We start from the raw sequence: 13,331 nt of genomic DNA, 5'->3' as shown, positions 1-13,331 counted from the left end.
GGACCAGCTTTCCGTTGGGACCCCATATCAGGTCCTGGCGCTCCGAGGGGGAATAGCGAAGAGTTTCCGCTTCCATTGCTCGCAACACCTCCCACGTACCTTCGTCAAACTCCTCGATGGCCGCCGCGGGAGAATTGTTATTTGCTGGCTTCCTACTGTAACGACTTGGTCGCATCGTGATGCGGGTGTGGTTCTCCCTAGGATGCAGACGGCTTCGGACGCAGCTTGCAGGTAGGAATATGATTTATTTAACATATAAATCATACGGTGAATAACAAAAAGACATGCAGTAGCACAAAAGGCAAAACAAAAGGGCTAGCGTGGGACCTAGCAAACCAAAATAGCTAGCGTGAGAACTAGTAGCTAAGAAACAGGAAATAATCGTCGTCATCAGTTGTGTAAGAACAAACTAGGAAGCCAGACCGAGTGAGGCCAGGGCAAAGACTAAATAGCCCTCTGATTAGCGCCCGGGCAACAGGTGCGCGTCCCGGACACTAACCAGAGGCAGGTGTAAGCAATTTGCCGTCATGGCAACTGAAACAAACAAAAACTCAAGGTCCTGAAAACACATGTGACTAGAAAATATAAAAACAATGATCCGGGCAGCGGATCGTAACAGCCATTCCGCTTATGTGGAGTGATTTCTCCAGATTTTCTGAACCTTTTGATGATATTATGGACCGTAGATGTTGAAATCCCTAAATTTCTTGCAATTGCACTTTGAGAAACTGTTCTTAAACTGTTTGACTATTTGCTCACGCAGTTGTGGACAAAGGGGTGTACCTCGCCCCATCCTTTCTTGTGAAAGACTGAGCATTTTTTGGGAAGCTGTTTTTATACCCAATCATGGCACCCACCTGTTCCCAATTTGCCTGTTCACCTGTGGGATGTTCCAAATAAGTGTTTGATGAGCATTCCTCAACTTTATCAGTATTTATTGCCACCTTTCCCAACATCTTTGTCACGTGTTGCTGGCATCAAATTCTAAAGTTAATGATTATTTGCAAAAAAAATTTTTTTTATCAGTTTGAACATCAAATATGTTGTCTTTTTAGCATATTCAACTGAATATGGGTTGAAAATGATTTGCAAATCATTGTATTCCGTTTATATTTACATCCAACACAATTTCCCAACTCATATGGAAACGGGGTTTGCACTAAAAAAAAAATAAAAAAATAAAACAAATAGTACTTGAACATTCCATGTATATAATAAGCTTACACTGTGTAACCTTTGTAAATGTAGGCAATACAAAGTAGGCATCATGGCTCTACTATACTTGCAATGAATAATCATATCAATATTAATACAATATTTACATTTGTTGATGATGTGCATCTTTTCTTAGATAGAAACTTGAATTTCCTTTCAAAATACTCTTGTCATTTTCTCAAAATGTTAAAGCAAATATCATTCGTATATATATATATATATATATATATATATATATATATATATATATATATATATATATATATATATATATATATATATATATATACATACACACACACGCACAACATATATATATATATATATATATATATATATATATATATATATATATATATATATATACAGTGTGTGTATATATATATATATATATATATATATATATATATATATATATATATATATATATGTATGTATATATATATATAAATATTTGACCTTTGTATATTTACAACACTCACCTTTTTCCGAAATGAAATGTGACTTCACGCACCCAATAGTATCAGAATTTAGGTTCCGCCATAGATATTTCTCTATAAAAGCTGATCTTTGGCAATCACTTTTCACCACTTGTGCTGTAAAGATATCATCATCCGCCTGTCTTGTTTGAACTAACTCATTTCTGGGAGTGCTAGCGTGTGTCTGCACACACACACACTCACACACACACACACACACACACACACACACACACACACACACACACACACACACACACACACACACACACACACACACACACACACACACACACACACACACACACACATACAGAAAGAAACACACTTTGAAAAAGCGGAGAAGAGCGGCCTAGAGTGCTTCCTGTCGTTGAGAGGATGAGAGTTTCTCTGCACGCATTTGACAGGTGCTCAACGTACAAGCGTTGTAGCTGAACAAAATGTTTGGCTACATAACAAAGGGGTCAGGAGAACACTTTAGTCATGATTGTTCTTGTACACACAGGCAGTGGTGTTTTTGTGTCTATAAATAATTGGCATGACACCAGCCTTTTTACTTACAGAAACCTTACTGACTCATGTGCTCTTTTACTTTCAGGTTCTCCACCACTGTCATTATTGTACATGCATAGACCAGAAAAATTACACAATTACAAATCATCACAAAAATGCATCTGCACATCATCAACTGTTTGGGGTTGGTGTCACAATAACCCATCAGTTGCCACATTCTCTGTATGATACTAATGCGTGTCCAGGGCCCAGCAATTGAAAGTTTCAGCCCGTTGTTGCTTTAATTTATAATTTTTTTCGACAATAACCTACAAAATAACTTTTTTACAAACTTAATTTAGTTGGGATTTTTAGAGGGAACACATGAACAAAAAACTTGATAAAAACATAAAGATGTCTTAGATGAAATAGTGCAAAACGTAAGGGAAAGAAAGAACTAGTGTGTTTTGTGGAAAAAACAACAACAAAATAACAAGGAAAAGAATAACCAAAATAAAACATGTTTTTGGGAACATACCAGGGATGTAACAATATGAACATTTCTTATCATGGTTATCGTTACCAAAATGATCTTGGTAATCATTAGTATCGCAACATTGTTGAATGTGTCATTACTTTAGTGTATATTTATGTTGCCAGCACTCCTACTACTATTTTGTTTATGCAACAATTGCGTTTCCTTCTTTTTGCCACGCTTAAGTGTTTTTTCCAGGCCTAAGGACTTTCATGCTGTTCGGCCTGTTTTTGTTAATGGCTTCACACTATGTACTAAGTTTTTGTATTTTCCCTTGCCTTGTGGGATTAAAATAGAGTCTTACCTGCACGCTGCTCTTGCCGCTTCCTGCTTGGTATTATGCATCCGTGAGAACACACCCTTGAACCAATGTGACCCCTTGAATGCAAGAGAATGTGCCCAAAAAGTACTTACACACACTGACATTTTTTTGACCTGGTTATTTTTTTAAGTAACCGTTAGAAAACCCACTATTTTGCATGTTTTGAGTTTCTTATACTTCACTGATAGTGTTTTAGTCCTAGTATTTTCATCTGTTTTAATGGATAAGCTTTTTTTGTTTTAAATATTGTACTGTAAAACTTCAAGATGTATTTAAATAAAAAGTGCTTAACACATTAAATCTATGATTATTTATTTCTGGTGGGTGTTGTAGTGTCCTACTCTGTTCAGCGGTCCTTGAATGCACCGTTAAACCATCTCAGTCTTCTATTTTTCAGAGTACACAACGATCACTGTGTCATAAGAGAGCACAGCTTGTAGGTTCAATGTGCACAATTTAATATCTTAGTTACTAGGACAACAATGTGATTATATTAATTTCTTAATGGGGAAAACGTTAATGTCTCTTTTTATTATGTTAGCATATAAGTTAGCAAGCTGGTGCCAGTCAATCTGAGAGTTTATTAAAGTGCAATTACCAATCAAGGTTTTTTGATTATTTTAATTTAAAATGGTAATACTGACTGGCGGGGGTTTTAACACAGTTATAATTATTCATGTTTATCATTATATCACCAGAACGTACATTATTTATTTAGTTCACCTTTCTAGTAGGCTACTTATCGTCAAAAAGTTGCTTCTATACCAGGGGTCGGCAACCCAAAATGTTGAAGGAGCCATATTGGACCAAAAATACAAAAAAAAAAATCTGTCTGGAGCCGCAAAAAATTAAAAGCCATATTACATACAGATAGTGTGTCATGAGATATACATTGATTTAAGATGACTTAAAGGAAACTAAATGACCTCAAATATACCTGCAAATGAGGAATAATGATGCAATATGTACATATAGCTAGCCTAAATAGCATGTTAGCATCGATTAGCTTGCAGTCATGCAGTGACCAAATATGCCTGATTAGCACTCCACACAAGTCAATAACATCAACAAAACTCACCTTTGTGCATTTACGCACAACGTTAAAAGTTTGGTGGACAAAATGAGACAGAAAAACAAGTGGCATAAAACACGTGTGAGAAAGTCAGAGAAAGTTATAAATGTAAACAAACTACAGTGAGTTCAAGGACCGCCAAAATTAGTAGGACAAAACGGCGCTCACCAAATACTCGAATCAGTGAAGCATGTTCAATCCAAACAGTGTGCTTTATAACAATTAGGGAGGTTTGTGTCATGTTTGTCCTCCTACAGAAACCATATTAAAACAAAAACAAAAATTTTTTCCCCCTCATCTTTTTCCATTTTTCATACATTTTTGAAAAAGCTCCAAAGAGCCACTAGGGCGGCGCTAAAGAGCCGCATGCGGCTCTAAAGCCGCGGGTTGCCGACCCGTGTTCTATACCAAACATACTGTATCATACTTTCTTTTTTTTTATTGTCCATTTCAGCCATCTTTTATTTAACAGGTCTTCTCTCTAATGTAATATACAACTTATTTTCTTCATTGTCCATATTTCCTTTATAATGTCTAACCACAGATGTGATATGATGTCAAATCGAAGACATATTTTTACAAATTGGTGTTAACAAATTCAAAAAATGTGTAATGTAAAGTAAATGAGTGCATAAGTATTCACCCCCTGCAGGCTAGTACTTAGATGCACTTTTGAATGCAACCACAAACTGATGACAGGGTGCTTTATGTAAAATGTTACCGCAAAAGTACTCCTGATAAGAGTATAATGGCAGATTTCCCTCAACCTTGTCCCATGTGGGACGCAATGTTAGTGCTGGTCTTGTAAGACAGTATGTTTTTTAAATTTGTCCTTACACTAAAATAACAATTTGTGAACAATTTATTTCCTATTGTTAGACAGGTCTACCATTTGGAATGTTTTGTGTTTTTTAAGCTAGCACAGAAAACTGTGTATTTTTCCTACTCCTTCTTATCAACCCAATGTTAATGCTGTGCGAAAATGCACAAGGGTGAGCTTTATTAACGGTATCATTTTGTATGGAGTGCTATATGTACATTTTTGGTCAATGCATAACTTCAAGCTAATTGATGCTATAGCGTGCTTTTCAGTATCTATATTTTATTAATATGCCTCATTTGTTGGTATGTTGGTATGCCCTTTACATTGTGTAGCTTTGTTTTCATATTTTATATTTGCATGTCTTGTAACACTTAAGTTTGTGTGTAACATTTACATTGTTAATTGTTATTTACATACCATGTTGTTACAGACCACAGCAAACTTAACACAGCTTGTAAATAAACCTACAAAACAGCAGACAACCGGCCGTGTCCTTTAACTTGGACACACCCCTCTCTAATGTACCTATGGCCACTCTAAGCCATATTGTTTATTGTTTATTGTTTATTGAATGGATCCCCATTAGCTGACGCCAAGGCGACTGCTAGTCTTCCTGGGGTCCATATAGGAGCATACAAAATAAAAATACAATGAATACATGCATTACCAAACATTACACAAAGGAAAAATACAACATAAAATAACAAAGCTAGTTAAACCCAGTATTAAAAATTCACGTCATGTGGGCAGCTGCAATAGGTGTATCTTCAAAGCTGAATGACAATTTACTTTGTGAGAGATTAATGTGAGATGGCAACCCATTCCAGAATGATATACATCTATACATGACTGTATGTTTGAGGAGATTGGTCCTGGGAGCAGGAAGTGCCAAATAGCCATTGCTGGCATTCCTAGTGTCATGAATATGTGTGTTAGTTAATTTTAAAAACTGTTTGTAAAAGTAATCTGGTGATTGATCTAACATGATAGTTCTAAAGAACATAAGGAGACTACAATGCATCTTTTGTTCAACAGACAACCAGGACAGACGTGAATGCAGAAATTAAATATTAGTGCACAAAGAACATTTAAGTACCAGTCTAGCCGCTCGGTTCTGAACAAGTTGCAGTTTGTTCAGGTCAGACTTAGTCGTAGTGGACCATATTATAGGACAGTAATGAAGATGACAGAAAACCAAGGACTGTATGACTTGACCCATTGTTGAGGATGTCAAGAAGGTGGAGCACTTCCTGACCATGGCTAAACCTCTTCCCATTTTCATTAAAATACCATCAATATGATCACCATATCACCCCTCTGAGAACCTCTTTGTTTTTCCCATTAATTTGTTTTTGTTCAAAGCATGCATCAAATTCAATATAAGTTTGGTTTAAAAAGTATACAAATCGGCTCTCACTTTTGTATCCTCAAGATGGCATTGCTGTAAGGGCTGCTGGCTGCAGGAACTCTGTGCTTTTGTGTGTCCTCCTTTTTAACTTATTGAGGTTTCCCCTTTTGTTTTCATGTGTTTTTGACTTTTGGTATGGGCCATTTCGGGACTGCACAACAGAGGTTGGCACTTCCGTGACTTCTGCAGTGCTTTTTTGGGAACTTTTCTGTCTGGGATGTGCCTTTGCCATGTTTTTCACCGGAGACCAGCTGCTGGCTCTCTGCCACACTGGAGTCCGCGTGGAGAGACCGGAAGAGCTGCGGATGAAGAGATTGGGCAGCAGAGCAAGCATTGATTTTTAGGATGGACGAGCTTCACGGAGCTGGATGAGCATGTATCAAACATTCAGTCTCCCTTCGCACGGAATAGACATTGGCCAGAGGCTAGTGGGCAGCCTAGGGCTGAGTTGGCTCTCTTGGTTGCTTTGTTGGGTCTGTACCTGTCTCTGGCCATGCTACCCCCGACACCATCGTCTGATGTACAGCAGAAGCCACCACTGAGTACAGTATGTCATACTTGCCAACCCTCCCGATTTTTTCGGGAGACTCACGAATTTCAGTGCCCCTCCCGAAAACCTCCCGAGGCAACCATTCTCCCGAATTTCTCCCGATTTTCACCCGGACAACAATGTTGAGGGCGTGCCGTGATGGCACTGCCTTTAGCGTCCTCTACAACCTGTTGTCGCGTCCGATTTTTCTCCATACACAGAGCGTGCCGGCCCAGTCCCATGTTGTATGTGGCTTCTCCAGACGAATGTAAGGGACTGAAAGACATACTTGATCAACAGCCATACAGGTCACACTGAAGGTGGCCGTATAAACAACTTTAACACTGTTACAAATATGCGCCACACTGTGAACTCACACCTAACAAGAAAGACAAACACATTTCGGGAGAACATCCGCACCGTAACACAACATAAACACAACAGAACAAATACCCAGAATCCCTTGCAGCCCTAACTCTTCTGGGCTACAATATACACCCCCGCTACCACCAAACCCCGCCCCCCCCAACCCCGAACCCCACACCTCAAACCCCCCCCATTTCCCGAATTCGGAGGTCTCAAGTTTGGCAAGTATGTGTGGTGTTTTTGTTTTGTTTTGTTGTTTGTCTATGCATGCTGCAATCGTATGTGCGCAATATGTATTAGCGTAAATTCTGGACTATAAGCCGCTACTTTTTTCCTACACTTTGAATATAAGACGGTGCGGCTAGTTTATGGATTTTTCTTCGCTGACCGCCATAATAAAACATTTTACTTAAAAAAAAAGCAAATACAGTGACCTTTTTTTCTTTAATTGTTTGTGCTACGGCGCCATCTTTTGGACAAATTCGCTCATTGAAGGTGCTGCAGTGTCCTTCCATTTTAGTGCTTTCCACTAGAAGTAGAGTGCTGTTCAATCTTCTAGCTGTGCATAGCGTTTCTACTTGTATGGATTCTTCATTCATCATACCAAGCAACATTTGTAAGTTTTACAGTATAAATAAGACTGTTTATAACTTCATAAGAGTCCATGTGTGATGTCTATAGGAGTGTTTTCATGCATATCTGTACGTGCTATCCTAATGTAATGACACAAGGGAAAAGCAAGTTAGTTTGAACAAAGGATGTGGGGGAGAGACATGGATGTGTTCAGAATCAGAGCAGAATCAGAAGAGTTTTATTGCCATTGTTTGAGAACGGGTTCACAAACTAGGAATTTTTCTTGGTACAATCGTGCAAAATAAAACACATAACACAGAATAGGTAATACAAAGGAGCTGTAACTGTTCGAAGTGTGACGCGTGAATGCAATCAATAAAAAAATGCTTTGAAAAGTTTGGATTTTGATTCATTCTTGCCAATACCTTTTCCCACCTAAACATATTTGTGTCAAATTAAATAAGTAAGCAACTGGCTTGGGAAAATAGTTAGATACAATTAGAGTTGATGCTGCTCTAAGATAAGACAACAGGCACGCTCACCAGGGGGAATGAGGGGAACCGGCGAGCCCCGCCTCCTCCTCCTATGTGTAATGTTAACAGAAGTCTCACTGCAAGAGAAGACAGTCTATTCCAAAATGCTCCTTGTGAACATGAACCAGATGATCTACACACTTTCACAGATACTTCTTATTTCTTTTAAACATGTATTATGAGGGAGAGTGAAAACATACTTGCATGTTTCAATAAACTATAAAAGTTGCAGGATGATTTTAATATCAGTAGCTCATTTAAGATAAAGAACCCAACTGAAGGATAAGGAAGTTTCTAATTTTGATTATCAATCAATCAATCAATCAATCATCAATCCATTTTTATTTATATAGCCCTAAATCACAAGTGTCTCAAAGGGCTGCGCAAGCCACAACGACATCCACGGTTCAGCGCCCACATTTTGATTAGATGATGAATTAGTAGTTTACAATATTGAACTTTTTGAAAATCATTTATAATAGTTTTATGGCTTACTGAGTTAGATGTTTGTTAGATAAAAACTATAACCATCAAAAAAAAAGGTTTTAAATATTTCACACTAATTGGTTTGTATCTGTAGAATAACAACGTTTTACTTTTTGAATGTGACTATTGAAATAAAAAGGTTTAAAACTGAAATTTGTTTTTGGGGATATCTTGGTTTATTGAGATATGCTGATATTTCTTTATTTTATAAATATACAGTAGTACAGCAAACAAGTTGTGCCAGAAAACTGAAAAGAAAAATTAGGAAAAAACATTATGTACTGGACTTCTCAAAGTTTTTTAAAGTTAAGTTACAGAAGAGTCAAGTGAAGGAAAGAGCAAATGGTGAGAGAACCCCCATTGCCAGCTCCACCGACACCTCCTCATGGAAGTGTGCCTGGCTCTCTGCTATCTGGCAAATGGTTGAATAAATGGCTGGTTTCCACTTTGATGCGGTGGAAAAAGAAGGTGAGCGTGATTCCAAATCAAAATTAATTTAAATTGAAGAGGGCATGTTTTGAAAAAAATATATATACAGTGCAAATGTGAACAATGCTGCAAGAGGACAAACGAGTTATCATTACGAACATGAAATATTAATGACAGTTGAAGCAACATTTAGCAGCAGAAGGAGTTGTGATTGTTCGAATGCAAATGACATTCTAAGACAGAGTTAGCCAAGCAAAGACCTGATACGTACAGTAAGGATGCAGGTGATTACATAACTGCTATGATGCAACAAATAACCATGTTGAATTTGATTTAAGTACACAGGAACTGATGGAGATGCAGAAAGTTGTGTCACATGAAGAACGATTATAGTGAAGTTGGACACAAAAATTAGAGAAAGACCCCCCTCCTATTGACATGGGAATCCCCCCTTCTGAAGACCTGCCCCCCGGGTCAGAAACACCATGGGTCCAGTGGAAGACACTAAACTGCCTGAGAACAGGAACAGGGCGATCAAAAGCTGCTATGGCCAGATGGGGCTACAAAACCGGCCCAACCACCTGCGAATGCGGAGAAGAGGACCACACGATGCAGCACTGCCTTGTCTGTCCTCTGCTACCCAACCAGTGCTGCTTAAAAAGATCTCGCAGAGTTCAATGACAATGCAAAAGACTGTGTAAAGAAATGGGAAACTGTCATATAACCACATGCTTCAAAGACACGAAAAGAAGAAGAATGAAGTTGGAAAGGTGTTAAAAAAAAGTTAATGGGTGTAACTTTATTCAGGTAAGATTGTTGCTTCCACAAAATTAATACGTCTTCCTAAATAAACCCATTTTGTACTATATTAAATAATTCAAAGGTCAATAAAGATAAATACAACTGTTTTTAATAATCTGGCCAAAATGATGCATTAGGAAAGATCAATTGTATGAATGCCTTGCCAATTGTATATTATACCAAAGTAAATTAACGACTATAAAATAAAAATGACTGGTTTTAAGTCTTTATTACATGTTTGCAGGTAATCCCAATAAGGTGACTTGTTTGTTAATGTTTGTTCAGCATTGCCAAAATACAGTTTTAAAAGTGCTAATTAACGTAATTTATGTGCCACCAAGGTTGATATATCTGCATTGCACAAATCCAGTGGTGACCTTACTGAGGAGTTAGTGCGAGAGACTAGCACTCTGTAACAGTGAAGAAGGCCGTTATTGCATGCAAGTCATTATGTGAAACCTAGATATCAGTTAGCATTATGAAAGATATTGCGAGCCTTGATTAGACGTATTCAGGGTGCCGTTGTGTCTTTTTCTGAAACCAGCTGTCCATATTTCGTTTTGGCATATATTTGCGTCGTTTATAAAAAAATAGATATTAAAAAAAATCACAAAGTGTGACACATATGTAATTTTACAGGGGCCGTGAAGTAAAACACGAAAAAATAAAAGCCATGACAGTTATGAGCCAGTGATCTTGCTGCAGACTGTTGTGCCGAGGAGTTAACCATGGAAAGAGGAAAAAAACCCACAGTGGTTTTATATGAGACTGTTGTGCCGAGGAGTTAACCATGGAAAGAGAAAAAAACCCACAGTGGTTTTATATGTGACTATTGTGCCGAGAAGTAACCCTCGTAGAGATAAAATGACCGCAATAGTTAACCTAATGTGCCAAGGAGTAAACCTCGAAGAGAAAAATAAACTGCAATAGTGATGTATGAGACTATTGTACCAGGGAGTAAACAACGAAGAGAGATTAAATCCGTAGTGGCTTAAAGACCCTTGCACGAAGGGAGAAAAGCGGCAAATAGTACCACAGTAAATCGCATTTAATTGCATTTAGTCCCAATGTATTGTCTTATTGGTTATTTGTATTGTTTGTGTATTTTTTGTGCATATAGAACCTTCGAATGGGAGGACAAGCCTTTTTGCTCCAGAATTGGCGAAGGGAGCTGCAAAAATATAGTTGTAGGGTAACCAGGACACACATCTAGGAAAACAGAAATATAAAGTAGAAACAAAACAAAACTATGTGTCCGAAGTAAGGGCCATTTTAGTTCAACTTGTTGGCCCGTGACATATTGAAACTTTTATTAGGAAGGTAGGCAGATAAATGCCAGACGGGCGATCTGCAGCAGGCAAGGACGGCGAGCATCACACGGGCGCTTCGGCAGCAGATCTACTGGAGTTGCGGGTGGCTACAGCGGCAGCCCCACTGGAGTTGCATTTGGCGACCGCGGCATACCCACTGGAGTTGCGGGGTGGCAACTGCGGCAGACCAACTGGAATTGCAGGCTGGCGGTTGCGGCAGACCCAGTGGAGACGAGGCTGGCGGCTGCGGCTGACACACTGGAGACGAGGATGGCGGCGACTGCGGCAGACCTACTGGAGTTGCGGGTGGCAACTCCCGCAGACCCACTGGAGTTGTGAGTGGCGACAGCGGCAGATCCACTGGAGTTGCTTGCGGGGTGGCGACCGCAGCAGACACAGTGGAGTTGCGGGGTGGCGGCTGCAGCAGACACAGTGGAGACGAGGCTGGCGGCTGCGGCTGACCCAGTGTGGAGGATAGCGGTGACTGCGGCAGACTCACTGGAGAGAATGGCGGCGACTGTGGCAGACCCACTGGAGAGGATGGCAGATCTGACATGTAAACTGATATGAAAAAAACACACAAATCATCTCAGATTGAGTGATTTAGAGTAGACCATGACCTTGACCGCACATCTCCATCCTTGCTCTGCCAACAACGACTACATTCTGATTCAACAATCTGCAAAATGACCAGTCCAATATCATCTGTCGTGCCAATTTCTTCAGTTCTACTTTCACCAAGTGATGAAAAGGATCCATCACATGAACTGTGTTCTGACAGCTGTAGGTCCACTTCCAGAAGTGCATTGTCACTTTTGTACAGATGGGTGCTAGCAAGTACACTGTGAGTAATGAGTGACAAGGTGGGCACCATGAATGGGACAATAATGTGAGCAGAGCATGCAGGAAGGCCATAACAGCCCTGTATACAGTTTGTTTTAGACAAGTTGTTCCACCTTCTCTGACCACTGAAGATGAAGTTTGCTGACATGGTCTTCATGGTGAAAACAATCTCCTCACGAGCAACCAAAGTGGAATGTGGCCGCCTCAGAGCTGTCTGTGCCACATGTTTGATGCAAGGATTAATTGTGCACCAAAATTCACATTGTCGGTACAAAAGGCCTCCTGCAGGAAGATGATCCAGGCGATGAAAGAGAGACTGAGACAACAATATGAAGATAATATGAACATCCATAGATTGAATGGAGAACTCTCTGAGCAAGTTGACAGACTGAGGAAAGGAAGTGAGGTCATGCCTACTCTGAATCATCTTACGCCAAGGATGGAACTGCAGTTGATTGTATCTCACAGACATACAAACACACACACACACACACACACACACACACACACACACACACACACACACACACACACACACACACACACACACACACATACACACACACACACACACACACACACACACACCTTGATGCATTGCATTACAGACAGATCACACAAAAATGTGGATTTTGACACTTCCTCTTGTTTAAAATTGTATTATTATTGTATTGTTATTGTTCACACCACTTACATAATGTGAAAGGAGGGATTGAAGGATTTGAATATTTTTAATGCTGACTACACATTTTCTAGTATACACATACACCCAATGAAATGACTTTATTGATTTTACGATCATATTTCTGCATGCTAACTATCATATAGTTATTATAGTAAATCATTAGGTATTACTGTAAATGGTTAGTTTTAAAGTAACACATATAACGGGACACACAATAGAGCCCTGATTAGGATGTGAGGTATTTGCGAGCGGCAATAATCATCAAGATAAGCCTGAAAAAAGGAACAGTAACCATGGAAACCGGAGTCAGACGGGGCAAAGACAACCCAACCCCCCTTTGGAAAAAAATGTATCAGATCTTGGGAAGTAGAAGAAGACAGAAAATTTGCAAGGAGCCAGAGGTGACAGGATATCTCCCTTTCTGTGCTTG

General features: G+C 39.2%; 1 protein-coding gene across 1 annotated transcript in view; it reads right to left on the bottom strand.

Annotated features, from left to right (window-relative positions):
• The window catches only part of lck (LCK proto-oncogene, Src family tyrosine kinase), a 50,934-nt gene extending 46,771 nt beyond the window's left edge, over nucleotides 1–4,163 (bottom strand). The window contains exon 1 of the mRNA XM_061968555.2: nucleotides 4,122–4,163. Within this exon, the coding sequence (XP_061824539.1) occupies nucleotides 4,122–4,131 (10 nt within the window). The 5' untranslated portion in view covers nucleotides 4,132–4,163. The remainder of the gene's footprint in view (nucleotides 1–4,121) is intronic.
• Between the last annotated feature and the right edge of the window lie 9,168 nt (nucleotides 4,164–13,331).

The sequence above is a fragment of the Nerophis lumbriciformis genome, linkage group LG08 (assembly GCF_033978685.3).
Source record: "Nerophis lumbriciformis linkage group LG08, RoL_Nlum_v2.1, whole genome shotgun sequence".
NCBI lineage: Eukaryota > Metazoa > Chordata > Actinopteri > Syngnathiformes > Syngnathidae > Nerophis > Nerophis lumbriciformis.
Note: the sequence above shows the minus strand (reverse complement) of the source record. Positions and strands in the feature narration are given on the sequence as shown.